This window comes from Tursiops truncatus, chromosome 10 (assembly GCF_011762595.2).
Source record: "Tursiops truncatus isolate mTurTru1 chromosome 10, mTurTru1.mat.Y, whole genome shotgun sequence".
In the NCBI taxonomy this organism is placed as follows: Eukaryota; Metazoa; Chordata; class Mammalia; order Artiodactyla; family Delphinidae; genus Tursiops; species Tursiops truncatus.
This window is the reverse complement of record NC_047043.1, coordinates 52069187-52089809: the sequence shown is the minus strand read 5'-3', so window position 1 is coordinate 52089809 and position 20623 is coordinate 52069187. Positions and strand designations below refer to the sequence as shown.

The following is a 20623-nucleotide window of genomic DNA, read 5'->3' as shown; positions in this document are numbered from 1 at the left end:
TGTTCTTAAGGAATTTATTTTTAAATTATAAGATTTACAATGTTTTGATTATGCAAAATAGCATAATGAAAATTAAACCAAAAGAGAAAGATAACTTAGTTTTCTTGAGTATCAGTACTGAAACCATCATTGTAAGCCTCTGATGTTCCCATCATGTCTTATGTAGAACTAAGTATAATAATTTCAAACGTTTCACTTGTGGATTTAATTTCTCATTTTCAACTTTTATGAACTGTAATGTAATTTATTTCAAATCCTATTAAACTTAGTCTTTATACTGCAACAGCAGCAAATGGCCCATGTGCAATCAAATGTGGAACTGGGGCACAGCTTCTAGCCGCAGACAGAAATTACACACTGCACTCAGTACATCAGAGTACGTTATATTAACCAGAGCGTAGGGTTTAGTACACTTATTGCAGGGTTGGTATTTCTTTCCCTCTGAGCTGAACCAGCTGATCTTCTGAGCTGACACACTACTGCTGTGGATAGTAAGGCTGCTGTGGGGGCTGAGGGAAGGGGTATGAAGGCTGCTGGGGTCCCGGGTACGGAGCCTGTCCAGGGCTCTGGTGATACACTGGCGGATATGGCATATTATACTGGCCGTACGCGTAAGGATTATAGCCCATGGGCATGGGCATTTGGCAATACCTGATGGGAAGAACACAAGAAAGCTGGATTGGTAAATCAAACACAAGAAAATGAAACATACAATAATTATTCTAAAATGAAGTTTTTTCAAGAAAGCCATTCAATGGCGAGAAAAAACAGCTGTTTCAAGGTACTTGCTAGAGAAAAGTGTTCTATCCTGTTATTAATTGAAATGCAAGAAAAAAGTGTTGAATGCTACCCAAAAAATAAGATTGTTGAAGGAAATAAGACTAAATATTCAACTATGAACAAGGAATAAAAACGGAAGCCCTTAAATCTAATGTGGCAATCTAAGTACACTTCTGTTTCACAAGATTCAATGTTCACTGTAAGGCTCATAAATTTACTATTTACAAAGTTTTAACGTTTGGAAGATACAATGTACTTTACTAAGTTTGGAAGACATTTTAAAAGATAGTTAAATGTCTGGATTTTTAAGACTAAAAAAACTATCACAAAGGCAGCTGATCTTTAAGAAAACACATGCCATAATTAGACAGATTTCTATTTAAGAGTTGATCAGAATGCCAAGACATCAAAGTACAGGTATGTAAAGAAGGCTTTATCAACCTTGCTATGCTAAGCTCAGAAAAGGCACCTACCTGTTTGTCACCTAAATAAAGAAGACCAAGGAAACATTCTGAATTCCATACAGAAGAGATATATTTAATATAAACCCAGTATGTAAAAACTAAAATTAAATAAGCCTGGGAAATGGCTATTCAACGACTCAAAAAAAGTGACTATAACTTACTTTTATTTCTACATGAGCTGACAATGTAGCTTACTCATTCATGACACCTCCATTCAGAGAAGGGGTGAGCTTGTTTTTAAAAGACTAACCAGAGCTAGAAACATTAGCCAATTCATTGGGATATACAAAGTTTCAGCCTTACCCGGGATACCCTGGATAGGTGGGGTATGGAGGTCCCTGGGCCTGCAGAGGGGGAGCTGAACCAGGAGTCTGTGATGGAGCTGGTGCAGTGGTCCCAGTGCTCGCTGGAGCTGGAGCTGGAGCTGGAGCAGTAGCAGTAGCAGGAGTTCGATTTGCTGGAAGCACAGGAGGTGGAGGCCTGGCTGGGGGCTGGGGCTTCGTAGGCTGTAAGAAAAAGTCAGCACTGACAAAATGTGTCAGGTTTCTGTCAAACTGCTATCAATCAAAATAAAAGGGCATATGAGAAACTCTAGAATCCAACCAAACATATTTCTAATTCCCATTCTTAAATGTGGGCTTATTACTCCAGAAATGTACTGTAGCTGAAAAGTAATTCTCCAATTTGTGGATACTCCATAGCCACTGCTCTTTCCCTGATGCCTAATATTTAATCATTTACTGTTCACTACTGCTCCCATCAATGGTTAGACATTTGAGGTGGGAGGAAGGAGCAGGTCAGGTACCGTTTATTCCTGTTATCTCTTCCTGGCCCCATGAATTTTCATATGAAAATTTTTAAACACCAGAAAACTTAAAAGACTACTATTATAAACAATCACGTTTACCAATTAAATTAATTATTAACATTTGGCCATCTTTGCTTTATCTATATCCATATATTTATCTATCTATATATTTGCAGAACCATTTGAAAGTTAAGTTGCAAACTTCAGGACACCAGCCCGAAAGACTTCAGCATACCAGTCCTATTATTCTCCTACATAATCACAATACCATTTCACCTGAGAAAATTAATAATTATTTCCTAACATCATTGAGTATCCACTCCACATTCAAGTTTCCCTATTTATCACAAAATCTCTTCTAGGCGTTTTTATGAACCAAGATCCAGCTGAGGTTCATGTATTGCATTTGATTATTATGAATCGTTCCTCTCTTTTAATCTAGAATATGCCCCCTGTCTATTTTTTTCTATGACATTTGCTTTTAGAAAAGACCAAGCTAGGTGTCTCACAGAATGTTCCAGTTCTAGACTGTCCAACTGTTCCTAACAGCACAATTTAATTTCTTGTTTTATCACTGTATTTGCTATAAACTGAAAGTTGATTCTAAAGACTTCATTAGATTTAGTTAAACATTTTTAGGCAAGAATCCATGAGTGATGCTGTATTCTTTATACTGCAAAACATCAGAAAGTTGAGGTTGGTCACCTGATCAAAGTGGTGACCACCAGACCTCTACAATGTAAAGTCTGTGTTATCCTTTACAGCAAGCAAGCTGTCAAGAACACGTAAAACTTGCATTTTAAAAATGTGGTTGCTTACTGACCGGCATGGTTCTCGGCGCTGGAGTTGGAGGCATTGGCGTGTGTCCCCCTGCGGGAGAGGACTGATACGCAGGTGTAGGAATTGAAGGAGCACTAGGTTCTCTGGCAATGCTTTGTTGCAAGTCCCTTATTAAAGACAGAAGTGTTAGAAATTAACACAATTTTGAAAACCAACACATACAAAATACCAGATCTTTTTCTTACCTTCTTTTCTTCATGTATGAAACACAGAAAATATACTCAAAACAATGATGGTATTTTAAAATATACTACATTTCTGTTCTTGACTAGAACTAACTGAAATCTTCTTTCTTCCTACTATTGAATAAAATAAAGTTAGTTCTTATTCTGTTTCTGAAGACCAGGGAAAAAGGTAAACTTTTTCAGAGATCATAGTTAGAGCCAGACTAAGGAACATGTCAAACTGAGCAAGTGAGCCTAAGAAACTGCCCTCTCTCTAACAGGAGGTCATCCCCTAGATGAGAAACTCGTAACATAATAATCTAATAATTATCAGAAAACTACAACTGTACATAGTTACCTAGCTAATATTTTAATCGCTGTATTGTATCAGTGTTTACAAAAAACAACAACCTATTCGAAACCACTGAGCAAATTTCTTGATGAAAACTTTAAAACCATTGTGCAAATTTCTTGATGAAAGCTTTCTGAAAGATATTCGAAATGTGGCACCGAGATAGTTTATGTTAAAAGATACCTCATAATCTATTATTAAGGTAAATTCATTAAACATAGAGGTTGAAAGGACTATTAAAATACAGTATTAAAAATTTTGTTAATATTTTAAAGTCTCCTCTAACAGTAAATTGGAATCTCACTAAACAAAACCCTAAAGTAAAATACACTCTATGAAATACTTGGTATTGATCAACTTCTCACTGTGCTGATTCACAAGCACAGAGCAGTAAACATGACGTGTCCTGAAATGTCTGCAACAGGACCTACTGTCTTGATGTAACAATTAACAGCAACTCCAAGTCCCCCAGACCACACTTTCACTGTCAAAAACAATCCCAGTTGTAAGATAAATTAGACACTCCACATAGAAAGAAAACTTACACACATTCATCAAGAAATCAAAACTACTTCATAATGTTTGTAAATTTGTAATAAATGCTTACAATATAAACTGTAAGTTTTTAGTCAATATTAAAATTTGAAAAAGGTCAAACTTTGAAACATCTAATATATATGTGTGTATATATATAACTCACATATAATAAATATAACAATTATATTTAATATTTTACTTATTTATTATAATTATCTTCACAACTATTTAATTAGATTTTGAATACATTTAATCATAAACACAGTATCTAGCCTGTATAATTATAATATATTATAAAGCACATAAGACATAATATTTTTTCCTTTGATAGACTCCAGAGATGGTTGCAGTAAATAACACATTTATAGGACAAATGAGAATTTCCTAGCCACTTACTAATTATATAAATCAAAGCTATTAAATCACAGAGCCATTTCTGTTTGTTTCACAAACTGGGCTTCTCTGCAAGATTGAGTCTGAACAAAGGGTTCTATGGCTAAAAAAAAAAAGGCCAGGGGTACAGATAAAATGTCAAAAATAAAGTTAGACTAGTTGGTGGTACTATAAAAAACATGAAATCCCTATAATTATTTAGATTAATTTAATATAATTTTCTGAAAAGGTAATATATTCACTTGATTCAAAAACTAAAAAGTGACAGGCCACTCGCTATCTACAAATTCTCATTCCACCATTCACTACCACAAACAGACAGCCACTATTTTTTATTTCTTATGAACCTGACCAGAGCTTCCTTATCAGAAATAAACCAATTCAAATGTGTTGGGTTTTTTTTGTGGTACGCAGGCCTCTCACTGTTGTGGCCTCTCCCGTTGCGGAGCACAGGCTCCGGACGCGCAGGCTCCGGACGTGCAGGCTCAGCGGCCATGGCTCATGGGCCCAGCCGCTCTGCGGCATGTGGGATCTTCCCAGACTGGGGCATGAACCCGCGTCCCCTGCATCGGCAGGCGGACTCTCAACCACTGCGTCACCAGGGAAGCCCTGTATTTTTATCTTCTCCGTTTTTACATAAGAAGCATACTTTACACTGTCTGTAACCTTATTTTTTTTTTTACCATTAATTATCTCAGAGATTTTTCTACATGGGTAAATAGAAAACATTCTTTTTTTTTTTTTTAAATAGCTGCATAGTATTTCACTGCACAGATGTAGCTTTATTTCACCAGCCCAACCAGGGATCGAACTCGTGCCCCCTGCAGTGGAAGCGCGGAGTCTTAACCACTGGACCACCAGGGAAATCCCTGAAAAATGTTATTTCAGAGTAATTTTAATTCATATTTATTTTATACTGAGCGAAGGTAGGTATTTTTTCATATGCTTAAGAACCACTCATATTTCATCTGCAGAATTTCTGTTCACATCCTTTCCCAATTTTTCTACTGAGTTTTTTCCTCCTCATTAGTATCTAGGAGTTCTTTATAAATTACGTATATTTGCCTTTTGCCCATGAATAAGTTTCAAATATTTTTCCCCAGTTTATTACATTTTGACTCTTATCATGTTATGATGAACTTTTTTTTTTATGGCTTCTGGGTTTGAAGTCACAATTACAAAGACCCTTCCTATTTCAGCTTTACTAAGAAATTCTCTCATATTCTCTCTTCATTTCATTTTATACATTTCAATTATGATCCTTTTGGAACTTATTCTGAGGTAAAAATAACTTGTTTTCTAAATGGCTAAGCACATGTTTCTAACTTCTTCTTACTGATTTAGGATTTTTTCTTTCACTAAATTCACATATGTATTTGAATCTACTCCTATCTTCTATTCTGTCTTTGGTCTAATCACGTGCCAGTATCACTGTGTTTTAGAGACACTATTACATATTTTAGTATCTGGCAAATTAGTTTCCCCTTACTGTTGTTATTATTCAGTTTTCCTGGCTAATCTTGTTTAACTGTTTTTCTACTTGAGCTTTAGGATCAACTTGTCTAGTTTTACATGAAAATCTGTTGATTCCTTTTTTAATCAAAGTTATGTTGAGGGACTTCCCTGGTGGTCCAGTGGTAAAGAATCCGCCTTCCAATGCAGGGGAGGCGGGTTTGATCCCCGGTCAGGGAACTAACATTCCACATGCCACGGGGCAACTAAGCCCGCGCGCCACAACTACTGAGCTTGCGTGCCTCAACAAGAGAGCCTGCATGCCGCAAACTACAGAGCCCATGTGCCACAACGACAGAGCCCACGTGTCCTGGAGCCCCCACACCACAACTACAGAGCCCATGTGCCCTAGAGCCTGAGCACCACAACTAGAGAGAAGCCCAAGTACTGCAACAAAGAGACCACGTGCTGCAACGAAAGATCCCGCATGCCGCAACTAAGACCTGATGCAGCCAAAACAGTTAAAAAGAAAATAAATAAATGAATATTTTAAAAAATTATGTTGAGGGCTTCCCTGGTGGCGCAGTGGTTGAGAATCCGCCTGCCGATGCAGGGGACATGGGTTCATGCCCCGGTCCGGGAGGATCCCACATGCTGCGGAGCGGCTGGGCCCGTGAGCCATGGCCGCTGAGCCTGCGCGTCCGGAGCCTGTGCTCCGCAGTGGGGGAGGCCACAACAGTGAGAGGCCCGCATACCACAAAAAAAAAAAAAAAAAAATTATGTTGAATACATAAGTTTCTTTAGAACTGACATCTTCATGAAGCTGTCTCATCCTATCTAAGGACATGATACGTCTTTCAGCTTGCTCAAGTCCTCTTTTGTGTCCTTGAATAGTGTTTCAAAGTTTTCTTCATACCGGTCTAATAAATGACAAATTTATTCCTATGTATTTTATCTTCCTTATTGCTATTTTAAGTGAAGTCTTTTCCTCCATTATATCTTCTATGTGTTTATTTGTATGAAGGCTATTGATTTATTTTTAAATATTTATTTATTTATTTATTTGGCTGCACTGTGGGACCTTTCTTTAGTTGCTGCATGTGGGATTCAGCTCCCTGACCAGGGATCGAACCCAGGCCCCCTGCATTGCAAGTGCGGAGTCTTAGTCACTGGACCACCAGGGAAGTCCCAAGGCTATTGATTTCTACAAATTATTTTTATAATCACCTATCTTCAGTAACAATTCCTTTATTATTTGCAGTTTGAGGGTTGATTCTTTTGGGTTTTCAAGATGTGTAATCATAAAGTCTGTAAGTAGTGATCATTTTACCTCCTCCTTTCCAATTTTTCTATCTCTAATTTCTTTTTCTTTTCTAATGGTGTAGTCTGGTACTGCCAATATAGTATTAAATAATAGCATTGATAATGGGCATTTGTCTTTTGGGGAAATGTTTATAGCATTTCTCCATTAACCATGAAGCTGAGTTTTGTGCAGATATAAACAGATAAATAGATCTACTGTATATATACACACATACACATATATTTTCATGTTAAGGAAGTCAATTAATTCCTATTTTGAGTACCAGAATAGTTATTTTCTCATGCTTTTTCCTCATCTATGAAGAGAATCTTTTTCTCCTTAGATGTAAAAATACTGGATCAATCACTGCATTACTGGAATAACCACCCACTCCCCCTTGGTCATGCTTCTTTATTAATATACTGAAGAATATCAATGGCAAGTATTTTATTTAGAAATTTCGCATCCATATTCATAAGTGAAACTGGTCTGAAGACTTCTGTTTTAATCTTTGTCAGATTCACTTATCAGTAAAACTAACTTGGAGGGTTTTTTTTTAAACCTCTAGAACCATTTAAAAAGCATTCTAGGGCTTCCCTGGTGGCGCAGTGGTTAAGAATCCGCCTGCCAATGCAGGGGACACGGGTTCAAGCCCTGGTCCGGGAAGATCCCACATGCCGCGGGGCAGCTAAGCCCGTGAGCCACAACTACTGAGCCCACACACCACAACTACTGAAGCCCGCGTGCCTAGAGCCTGTGCTCCGCAACAAGAGAAGCCACCACAACGAGAAGCCCGCATGCAGCAACAAAGACCCAATGCAACCAAAAATAAATTAATTAAAAAAAAAAATCTAATTATTTGCTTTTTAAAGGTTTAGTAGAAAAACTGAAAACAACTGGCCCTGCTCTTTCTTGGGGGGTGGAAGAAAGTAGCTCTTAACTTCGTCCACTTCTTCAATGGGAAACTGTTTAAACATGGACAGAGACAAGAATAATGGTCAGGTCATCTGAAGGGCTCAAGAAAGGCTCATGAGTATAATAGTCTCTGGGTCCTTTACATTCATTACTAATTGAGCACATGGCTCTGTATACACCTGAAGGACAGGTTGACTGGATATAAAATCTTTGCCTCACATTTGCTTCGAGTTCCAACAAGCAATCATTCCACTCTCTTCTAGCATGCAGTGCTGCCAGCCTGAATTTTTTTCACCTTTTTATAAACTTACCTGATCTTTTTGCCTGACTGCCTTAATAGGATCCTACCATTATCTTTTAAGACTAATAATTTATATGCTGGGGTGTTGACAGTTCTTGTTCATTTCTCCTGACCGTATTATATACCCTTTCAACAAGCCTTATTTTAGGAAAATGTTCTTGAGTAATATCATTAAATATTTGTTCTGTTCACTGTTTTGGTTTTTATTCTTTGAAGGGAATTCAATTTTACATATATTGGATCTCCTCTGCCCACTTTCTCTAATCCTTTTTAATCCTTTCCTTACTCTGGTTTCATTTTCCTTGATTTCTTCTTTTCTACTTTGTGCTCCTGTGTTTTCTTCATCGTCTATCCTCCGTTTTGCTCCTTCCCATTTCATCTTATACGTGTGATGGCTTTGTTCTTCTCTTCCACTTGTTTCCTGAATCCCGACACCTCACGTTTTAGTGCCTCCTGTTTTCTTACCATTTTCCTTGAGTTCTGGCACTTGTTTGTGGTGATCCTTAATGATTGTTTCCTAGCCTTTTTTTTTTTTAATTCATGGTAAATTTTTTATCTGTTCTGTGACGACATTATTCTGGTGAATGTTCTTCATCTATTAAGTTTAGTAAAATTTTGTTCTGTTTCTCACCTCAATGAATATAGTATATTTGTATCGATGCTGTGTCAACTCTCTATTCATTACTCCACATGGAATGAGTCCTATGTTACTCGCCCAGCTTTCCCAGTAGGCCCCTGCAGAAAGTGACTTTGCTGACATTTTCTGAGCTATAAACCCTCTCTCCCTCATGTTCTATGCCTCTAGCTTCATGTAAGGAATCTATTTGCCACTTCAAAGTAAACTGCTTATGTTTATTGGCATTTCCTAAGATCTGTTACCCTGAGCTATTCTATCACTTCTGTGACATCACTGTTCTTCCTACATCTAGAGTTTCCACTCCTTTTCACCCTTTTGTTCTCAGATCATGCAGTTGTTTCCTTGCTGCTTTGTAAAACACCATGGAGGGGACTTCCCTGGTGGTGCAGTGGTTAAGAATCCACCTGCCAATGCAGGGGACACGGGTTTGATCCCTGATCCAGGAAGATCCCATATGCCACGGAGCAACTAAGCCCGTGCACCACAACTACTGAGCCTGCGCTCTAGAGCCTGCAAGCCACAACTACTGAGTCCACACGCCACAACTACTTAAGCCCACATGCCAAGAACCCATGCTCCACAACAAGAGAAGCCACCCCTCGCCACAACTAGAAAAAGCCCGCGTGCGGCAACAAAGACCCAACACAGCCAAGAATAAAAAATAAATAAATATATAAAAAAGCAAATAAACAAACAAACACCATGGAGGAAAGGAAAGAAACTGCCAACTCACACTGCCAACTCACCACAAAAGTCTCCACATATGATTTTTTTAAAAGAGGTAGCAAGAATATTTTTTTTTTAAAGAAAAATACTTCAAAAGTACAATTTAATACACAAAATAAACTTACTTTAAGAGTTCATCCCTCTCTGTCTTCCGTGCAAACACTATATCACTGCATTTGTTCTGGAACCTGATGAGTATTTCAGTCAGCTCATTGTAAAACTACAAGTAAAGAACAAACACAAGTGATAAACCGGAACAATTTTTAATCTAAGAGGAACACAATCTAAAGCTCCTTTGTCAATAACAGTTAAAGCTAAAGAGCTAAAATCCTATGCATGAGAGACAGTCATACCACTTAAGTCCAGTAACTTAATATTAAATATGACCTAAGATTCCCTAAGAAAATAAAAATAATAAAATCATCGTTAGAAAGCACTGCCACCAAAAATTAAGTGGCAACAAGTTAAAAGTTTCATGATCATAAACAAGTTCCCAATTCCTAGAGAAAAGTCAACTTCTTAATAAACACTCTAAACCTATTTAAGTGGAAGTATTAGATCTGCACATTCACTTCAGAAGTGCAGGCATCATTTCAGAAACCCTCAGAAGAATTTGCAAAGGCACTCTGGTGAGTTTTCTCAGCTTATCTATTTCAACAAAGCATTTCAAACCGAATTAAAATGGCATTTTACTATCCTCTCTCTTTGGAAGGCTTTGGCAGTATTTCTATGCTCTCTTCAGAGGGTTTTACATTATATCTACCGTATTTGCATCAAGATAACTTTATTAAGTGATCATTATGGAGTTAAAGGTACCAAAAGGAATTATGTATTTGAAAAACTTAAAAATCACTTGTTCCCTCAAAAGCAAAGTAATTGGTAAAAACAAATATAAGCATTTCCCTAAAATATCTAAAGGAAAGGCAAGAAAATACTTAAACATATTTAGTAAGCACTCTGAGTCATAAGCAGATCACAAATCTATCATAATCCACACCACCAGCACAGAATATAAAAGCCATACACACCCCCTTCCCCACCACATATCGGCTTTCACTACTACTCCTCTTCCCTCATAATTCACTCAGATTGGCCAACTTTCTACCCCCCAACAAAGTGTCACTGATCTTTTGACCTCTCTGTGCTAATTCCTGCTACCTGAAAGGAATGCCTACACATCCTCTTTCTGCCTGGTGAAATATAAAATTCATTCTGCAAAGTTCCCATGAAATACTCCCACCTTCATTAAGCTTTCTCCCATTTATACCAAAGCTCTCAGGAGCCAAAGTCATTAAAGCTAAGAAATTCAAGACAGAATGATTTGGTCCAACTGGTAATACCAATTAACTTCCCAAACTCACATCCACACTGGTTAGTTAGCTCTTGTTTCTTTTGTGCTTCATACCTTTGTGCCCTCCTTCAAATTAGCTACAAGTTCAACAAAGTTGTCATACGCAGTGGCTAAATTCTTCAAAACTTCTTCTCTTAAATTAGCTTCATTGTTAGACTGTTTCATTTTTGAAAATTCCTGGTGTGAGACCTTATTAAAAGAAAGATTTATGCAGTTACACTTATTTATCAAGTTACTATAGCTCATAACATTTGTACTGATACTTCCCCAACTATGAAAATCATATATGATTTCCTGCAGCTATTACGAGGTATTTACCTAGTTATTACTAGATATTTACCTAATATATTCCTTTTGGAGTAACACAGTACTTTACAGCTTTCCTTAAGTAAAAAATACCACAAATTCAGTGGGCATGAAAATATAACCAATAACGTTTACAGATTTCTATTAATATGTAACATTTGCAAAAAACACAATCCTAATTGGATACAGATTTAGTCCAGGTTTATCCTTCCTGTAATTTTTTTAATAAAAATCTTATTAAACTTTACCTGAATATTTTTAAGAAGTTCTTCTTGTTTCTTTAGAGATTCTTGGACTTTAGTTGTAAGACCCCCATAGATTCGATCCAGTTCAGTAACAGAAATAGCTTCTTCATTTATCACACCATCTTGAGCCAGAGCAGTCAAAAATTTGCTCGTCATGTCAAAATTCACTGATTTCAGGTCATTCTCCAGCCCCTCTCTTTCCTTCTTTACTTCATCAAGATTTGTCAGTAAGGATTTTAAGACATTTACAACCTAAACAATTTAAGAAACTTAGTTTAACTGCCCAAAAAACAGAAGCCAATTTCAAGAAAGGAATTATATACAAAGGTTCACCAGGGTCAGGGAGAGACGATCTCTCAGAGAGCCAAGTATAAATTGTACATCAGGTTTATTTAGATACAGACATTGCTGTACCTTTAGTGGATTCAGATTGCAATAGCAGCAGCAATAATGATAACAGATCTACTGAACATCTATTATGTGCCAGGCACTGTCCTAAACACTTTACAAATATAATTTAATGTATTCCTTACAATACCCTATAGGGTATATATTTATTACCTCTATTCCACAGATGGAGAAATTGCGTCCCAGAAAAATTAAGTTAACATGCCTAAGGTTACACAGCTACTAAAAGGAGCAGAGGTGAAATCTGAGACCTAAGCCTGCCTAACTCCAAACCAATCTCTTAACCTTGCTACACTACACTGCATCCTTGTCACGAGGTAGAGGAAAGTATATATATATATTTTTAAATATTTATTTAATTTTATTTATTTATTTATTATTTGGCTGCGTCGGGTCTTAGTTGCAGCATGTGGGATCTTCACTGCAGCACACAGGATTCTCTCTAGTTGTGGCATGTGGGTTTTCTCTCTCTAGTTGTGGTAGGTGGGCTCCAGAGTGAGTGGGCTCTGTAGTTTGCAGCACACGGGCGCTCTAGTTGAAGCGCGCGGGCTTAGTTGCCCCGCAGCATGTGGGATCTTAGTTCCCTGACCAGGGATTGAACCCATGTCCTCTGCATTGGAAGGCGGATTCTTTACCACTGGACTACTAGGGAAGTCCCCAGAAGGTATGTTTTTGTCAAGTAAAGAGATACCCTATTTTGCCGACCTAGCGAGACTGAGAGAGAGAGAGACATGGAGACAGAAACAGAGATACGGATATACACGGAGAGAGCACTCGAGAGAGACAGACAGACAGAAAGCTATAAGCTGTATGTTTCTTTTATATCCTGGGAGAGAAAGAGCGGGCGGGTTCTGTATCTCTCTTCGCATCATGAGTTCTGCCTCTTACTCGGTCCAGGCAGTCTCTAACACCCACGTGATTCATAAACACCCCGTTGTAGTAACAGTGTTAGAGTGTTCAAGCGCCCTCTAAGGCCACACATGAGCTGCCCCCTTTCACTCACATCTCTTCACACTTCTCCTAGGACCAGAAGGGAGAACAGCAACCCCAAGCCCTCTATTCTGCTTGCCCCAGGGATGCTTATAGAAAGAAAGTGGGGAAAGACAAAGGAAGAAGGGGCCGTCCATGAACCCCATCTACACCTCTGTCTGTCTTCTTACCAGCAGCACTTCCAGCTCCAAAGGATCTGCTCACCTACTGCCTGTTTCTAAGAAGCTCTGTCCGGCTCTTCAGTCCACGGCCTTAGTTAGCTCCCTGACAAGAGGGTCCAGAGCGACCTTCCCATGTGAAAACCAAAGCCCTGAGGAAAAGTCTCAAGTTTCTTCTACATTTTGGCCTCTGTTACCACCGTATCTCCTAAGTGTCCTTCCTATCTTAAATTCACTCTCTTAACATGCAGAGCAGTGCAAAGAAATGGTCTTAGAGGTCCAAGAAGCATCAAACCACAGACACTCTTAAAAGGAAGGAAGAGGAGAAAGAATCATACCTGGATGGACATGGCAAAGTCTATTAAAGGGATCTAGTAGAATTTGATGTTAGACAAAGTGGAGCAAAGTCTTGCTTCCAAATGACTTCCAGGACATATTGTTAAATGAAAAAAGGTACAAAAGCGTTATGTATGGTATGTCGCATTTTGAGTGAGAAGGGAAATCAGAATATAAAGCTATACACACACATAATATATGATATGTATCTGTGTGCATATGTATTTTTCACAAAAATAAAAGCACTAAGCACAAACCAAAAACTAATGAATATTGTTACTTACATAGAGCAGATGGGAAGAAGGTAGAAAGAAAAGGGGTGAGATTTCTCTGCATGAACCTTTTGAATCATGAACATTCTTTTACACATCCAAAACACAAAATTAAATCAAATCGTGAATACAGAAACAAATGAAACTAGTTGTCTAGCAAAGTGAAATATGATGACATAGAAAAAAAAACTTCAACTCTGACTACACTCCCTTAGTGAATATAATGGGCTTAGTTACTGTGTAACCAAGGGCAGTTTACCCGGAAAACTCAATTTTCTCATCTGCAAAACAAGAATAATAATAGTACCTATATGCCAGGACTGTTGTAAAGACTGAAATAATCCATATAAAGTGCTCAATGTAATTTCTAACATAGGCTAAGTGTTCAGTCAGTAGTAGCCATTATCATTAACTGTTAGTTAAGTTTCATGGTTTAACTCTATACTTCAGGTGCATTGTGGACTAAAGAGGCTTAGGCATCTGAGCACTCAGACAAGAACAGAGTAACAAGAAGGAACAGACCAAGAATTAAGTATCCCTTATTTTGCTGAATTATAACTATTTCTGTAACTATGTGACACATTTTGTATTGGGGGTATGTAACAGCATATAAATTTGAAAAGGCTGCAATAGTTTTATCTGTTGGCATATTTAAACTGATAACGGAAACTCAACCATGACTATGACCCTATGTGAAGGTTGCTTGGCTATTAGGAGAGTAAGAAAGGTCATTTTCCTCTATATATAAGTTATGTCTAACGAAAGTTAGAAAATGTTTAAGTAGCCAAGTGAAATAAAGCTGGGGGAGAAATAGGAATATGCAGAATTGGTCTTAAAAAATAGTCTAGTAAACAAAGCTGAAAGTCAGGAACACTATTATCTTGAAATAGATGACTGTCTCTTACAGTATAAAAACGAAGATCCTCTAAGTACCTAAAACCAGATGCCCAAACAGAACAAAGACAAATAACTAGTTAGTTGGCCTGTTCATAATGAAAGAAAAAAACAGTCCTACCTGTTATGCTTGGACCTCTTAATAAAACATGTACTTTGTATCACTTTAATAATCAGCAATTCAAATGCTTGAGTTTTTCTCATAAAAACTCTGGCTAATGTGTCACCAACTACGATGACAACTATCTGAAATAGCTTTAATAAACACATGATGTTTGCCCTTTCTGATAAAGGCACATGATGAATGAATATTTAGAACACTGAAAATTGTTGATTACCTCTATGCAGAAAATCTAGTTTCAGTAAAATAACTTCATATTGACTATAAAAGTTTTCTTCCCCTATGTAATACCACTGTGAATTAACAAAGCAGCTATTACTGAATAAAATAACATATCAGTATATGCTCATTCTGATTTTGCTTAGCAAGAACCATTTTTGCTTTTCTATAGAAAGCAGGAGAATAAAAGGACAAAAGCCCTATAAGTTCTGAGTCATGCATGTGACACTAAAAAGAAAAAACGAAGATACTAAACAGATGTTTTTTTCTAAAATAAAAAGGGGCCAGAAAGTGTTGCTGTTCTATGGGTCTGCAGGCTCTGTTCTTCACAAGTTAATCTTCTAACCACCTTCCTTTTCTCCCCCACGTCCTCAAAGCATCTAACTGACAGTCACTGTTCCCTCAGGCACCCCTGCCTTGAGACGCAGGCTCTGTGCCCATCCACCAGCGCCGTCTTCTCTTCACTTCGGGGGCTGCTTCCACAGAACCTCAGAAACTGCTCTGGACACACCCACTCACTCAATCTTCTCGGATCCTACACACGTCCACGTTCCTGCCTGTCTACTGTTCTCATAAAGTGCCAATTTCTTAAGCCTCCTAAGCTTAAGGAGCTCCAAATGCTGAAACATAACTACTTCGTCACCTAAATTCTCACAGTGTAGTTGCAACACTTTTCAATTTCTACCCTGTATTACAGTAATCCTTGTATACGTCTCATCTTCCACACTGGATCGTGAATTGAAGGTAAAGGCTGGTTATTATGTGCATCTAGCATAGTGCCTTACACAGTAGCTATCCATTAAGTCTTGGCTGAGTAAATACATGAAATGTTTCTGTGCAAAGACAAATAAGGAATGATAGTGATAACTTCTGAGAACTACTATTCCAGGAAATTCACCTTTTTCAAGAAGTTTTCAGCGCTATCTCTTGCCCTTTGGCTTATTTTCCTGTGTGCTTCGGGTCTCCTCTTATCCTCCTACACAACTTCACAGTGTTCAGCCCACACTCCCCTTTTGGGACTTAGCGAATCACACGCCCCACTACTGATTTTCTCCTTCCTGTCACCAGCAGAAATGTCATGATGACGTTATCCATTTATTAGATTAACAAGCACACCTTGACAACTTTCCCTTCAGAGGTACTCCCAGTGGAATATGGTGGAAAGTGGTATAGAATGATGTAAGAAACAAAGAATCTGTGGTCAGAAGAGTATCTGGCCAATCCAGTCCTTCCACTTCAAGGAAGTTCCTATACTTCCAAGCCTCTCCCTTTTATAAAATTTGAATTAAACCTGTGAACATATGAGGTACCTAGAATACAGTACCCAGTTCATAGGAGGCATTCAATAAATGGAAATTATTACTACAGGACAGTAGTATTATTAATATAATTACTTTTTACACGGTGTATATATCATGCTACTCTAAAAACAACCACCTCAATGTACATCAGCATTTTTAAAAAGATGCCAGTTAAGAAAAAAAATTGGTAATTCATTGTATATAATGACTTGAACATAGTTTTCATAAGCAAATGATCACCCACATCAAAATGCATGTCCTCACCTCGCTGCCCTGCATGGTCTTCGCTGGGTTAGCAGACGGGATGGCAGCATTCAGCTCCAGCTCCGGCTTACACAGAAGTGCAATGGTGTCCCGGTGAGCCTGGTAACGCTCTTTCACCTGTCCATCTGCTTGCACAGCTTTATCCAAAACAGTTCTGAAGTTGCTTCCCTCTGTGGAGGGAAAAAAAAAAAAAAAAATGTTACCAGAGCACAGTACTGATTTTAACAGTAATGTATATGAGCTGGTTGTGCTTTTAATTCTGTTCTCCAACTTTACTCGTTTCCCCCTTCGATAAGTCCCAATTCACTACATAACAGAAACTGAGCTCCTATTAGTCTTTGCATTTTCGGTTTTGGAAAAATGACAAAATCAATTATAAAGCAAAAGCACAGTTATACCTTAAAATACATTTGCGGTTACTGTCCACCAAATAAAAGCCAATCGACATTAGTCTAATCTTTTCCTACAACTTGTGAATATAGAAAGATAACATTTACTCCAAAAATTGTTACAACTTATTTCAAAAGTATTCCTCTCTCAAAGGATCACTCCTTAAATCTGACTTAAAAGAAAGGCGGATATATTTTTAGAAAAATCTCAATAGTATTAATTACTTTTACAGAGAAATAAAACAAGTCTAGACATCAAAATCTTAACATTCAAAGTCTTAAAAATAACAATTTGGGGCTTCTCTGGTGGCGCAGTGGTTGAGAGTCCGCCTGTCGATGCAGGGGACGTGGGTTCGTGCCCCAGTCCGGGAGGATCCCACATGCCGCGGAGCGGCTGGGCCCGTGAGCCATGGCCGCTGAGCCTGCGCGTCCGGAGCCTGTGCTCTGCAGCGGGAGAGGCCACAACGGTGAGAGGCCCGCGTACCGCAAAAAAAAAATAAAAAAATAGTAACAATTTGGTTTCAGGTTAACTGTTAAAACTCATCTTTTACTATCCACTACTAAGTGAAATGAAATTACAAAACCATATATATAATATCATATCATTTATGTTTTTAAAATATGCATAGAGCTTGGAATAGGAAAAGAGTATTACAGGATCATTTTAATTTTTACTTTCTTAAGAATTCGAACTTCTCATAATGAACGTCGATTACCTTTGTTATTTTTTGTCTTACACGGAACTGAAGAAAAACACCTGGATTTTCATAATAGCAATTTCAATAAAAACACGTTTACATCAGAGCCTACTTCAATCAAGCAAAAAACGTAGATCCAAACTGAGAACTTACTCAAGTCAAAGTCATTTATGCACATTCTTACCTGCTCTTAAGGGCTTATAGAGTTCATTGGATGGCGTCCTTTGCCAGCGTTCCTTGAATTTTGCTCTTAAATCATTGTCAGTTGTTTCTTCTTCATCCAACAGTCTTAATGACTTTTAAAAAGAAGGTAAAGCAACAATGAAATATTTCTGGTGTAAAAAATTTAAAACAGTTTTTAAATGATCATACTCAATACAGGTGAGAATTAGTGAGCTCCTACAGTACTGGTTAGAATATAAATTAGTACAATAATTTCTGCTGCAGAAACCCAAGTTATATTTAACAAAAAATCTTGTAAAAATTTAAGACTAGGTTAGCCATTACCTTACTCAGTAAAATTAAGAAGACTAAGAGATTATGCACATCCATGTACCAAGACTACTTTGAACAAAGATGTTTTTAAGATGAAAACAAATAGAAAGCCTTTAGACCACTGAAGCCATAAACAAAACAGAGAAAACTGATTAATTCATGAAAATAAAAGATTTAGACTTCACTCCCAATACAACAAACTGAAAATTAACATATAAAAAATGCCTTTCTAATGCACAGCTGAGAGGACAGGATAGTAGAGCGCCTGAAACACAAGTGCTAATCCACCAATGGACACAAGTGCTAGAGTCAATGGTATCTGCTAATTCCTGATAGCTTAGAGCAGAGGTCTGCAAACTTTTGTGTCAAACATTAGGGTAAATATTTTAGGCTCTATGGACTATAGTTTCTGTCAAATATTCTTCTCCTTTTTTTTTTTTACAATTCTCTAGAAGTGGTAAAAATCATCCTTAACTAGTGAACCATATAAAAACGCCACAAGGTAGAACTGGCCTACTGTCCCTAGTTCACCTCCTACACATTCTCTAATGGCTTAGAGTGTGAATTTAACAGAACATGAATAGGAGACAAGAAACACAGGTGGAGTTAATAAGAGGAGGAGGTTAGATCAAGGGCATGATCTTCCCTCAAACTGGGTCACTTCCAAATGGGTGACACTCGGTGGACAAATTTTTAAAAAGGAAAACTGCCCAAGAGAAGGGAACTTAGAACTGAAAATCATAAAACCTGTGTGACACAAAGTCCTAAGATGAATTTCAGAGTAAAAGATTAACCACAAAGAAAAAAAAAGAAAGAAAAAACCCTCCAAATTAACAGTCTTAAAATACAGGAACACACCAAAACAAAACAAAAACAAAACAAAAAACACTGAAATAAGAGGAACAAACCACAATTAGCAAAAAATCAGCAAAAATAACAAATCATGAAACCAAACCACAAAGACCACAGATACTAAGATGATAAAATAAAGAAAATAAAATAAATATATTTACTACATTTAGAATAAGAGATAAAAGTATGACAGGAGAAAGAGAATGAGAAGAATTGAAAAAGAACCAAATAAAATTTCTGGAAATGAAAAAAATAAAATGAAAAAGTTAGGAAGTTAATGGATAGTTAAAAACTGCTGAGATATAACTGAAGAGAACAAGTGAACTGTAAGACTGACCAGAAGAAATCACACAAGATGAAGCACAGCGCAACAGAAAATACAAGTGGTTAGAAGACCTGGAAAATAAAGGGAGAAGATTCAACATCAGAGATCCAGAAAGAGATAATAATGAGAATAGGGAAAAAGCAATATTGAAAGAAGTGAAAACTAAGAACTTTCTGGGATGGATGAAAGACACAACTCCTCAAATTCACTGGATCCAACAGAATATCAAGCAATTTAAATGAAAATAAACCCACACCCAGACACATAATAATGAACTTTAAAGAAGAAAAATAAGTGTACAACTTCCTTGCTGTTAAAAAGAAAAGAAAAAAGAAAGAAATGGAGGAAACTCAATAAAACCAGGAAAACTTAAGGGTGAAGAGGGACAAAAAAAGAAGGAAATCAAAAGAGTGAGACAAGTAGAAAATGCAAAATATATAGAAGAACATGATTCCAAATATATGAATAATCACAGCTAATATATACGGATTTAACCCTCTACAAACAGAGATGAAGATTGTCAAACTAAAAGAAAAGGAAAAACCTTACTATGCGCCATTTACAAAAGACACAACCATAAGGACACACAAGTTGAAAGTCAAAGACACAACAAGAAAACTACAGACCAATATCCTTTATGAATATAAATGCAAAATGCTCAACAAAATACTACCAAACCAAATCCAGCAGCACATTAAAAGGATTCTAGGGCTTCCCTGGTGGCGCAGTGGTTGGGAGTCTGCCTGCCAATGTGGGGGACGCAGGTTTGTGCCCTGGTCAGGGAGGATCCCGCGTGCCGCGGAGCAGCTGGACCTGTGAGCCATGGCCGCTGGGCCTGCGTGTCTGGAGCCTGTGCTCCACAGCGGGAGAGGCCACAGCGGTGAGAGGCCCATGTACCGCAAAAAAAAAAAAAAAAAAAAGATTCTACACCATGACAAAGTGGGATATACTAGGAATACAAGGGTGGTTCACATCTAAGAATCAATTAATGTAATACTCTGTATTAGTAAAATGAAGGGGAAAAAACCCATATAATCATCGAGATACAGAAAAAATATTTGACAAAATCCAACACGCTTTTATGACAAAAACACTCCAAAGGCATGATTCTGTTTATCTGAAATGTCCAGAATAAATAAATCTATAGAAACCGAAATTAGATTTGTGGTTGCCAAGAGCAAGAGGAAAGGGAGAATGAGGAGTGACTCAACTCCATGAGGAGTTAATGGGTACAGGGTTTCTTTTGGGGGTGATGAAAATGTTCTGAAATCAGATTGTGTTCGTGTTCACCAATACTGTGAATGTACTAAAAGTCTAAAGAGGTTAA

The 20623-nt window shown here is 37.5% G+C and overlaps 1 protein-coding gene across 3 annotated transcripts in view; it reads right to left on the bottom strand.

Annotated features, from left to right (window-relative positions):
- The window catches only part of PDCD6IP (programmed cell death 6 interacting protein), a 57963-nt gene continuing 37340 nt past the window's right edge, over positions 1-20623 (bottom strand). For 2 of the 3 annotated variants that reach the window (XM_019946800.3, XM_019946801.3), the window contains exons 11-18: positions 17809-17920; positions 16538-16707; positions 11578-11826; positions 11078-11212; positions 9798-9892; positions 2876-2999; positions 1548-1750; positions 1-651 (exon numbers count right to left, since the gene is read on the bottom strand). In XM_019946800.3, the coding sequence (XP_019802359.2) occupies positions 477-651; positions 1548-1750; positions 2876-2999; positions 9798-9892; positions 11078-11212; positions 11578-11826; positions 16538-16707; positions 17809-17920 (1263 nt within the window). In that variant the 3' untranslated portion in view covers positions 1-476. Of the gene's footprint in view, positions 652-1547; positions 1770-2875; positions 3000-9797; positions 9893-11077; positions 11213-11577; positions 11827-16537; positions 16708-17808; positions 17921-20623 lie in introns of those variants that run through there. The other variant, XM_019946802.3, reaches the window with a different exon arrangement.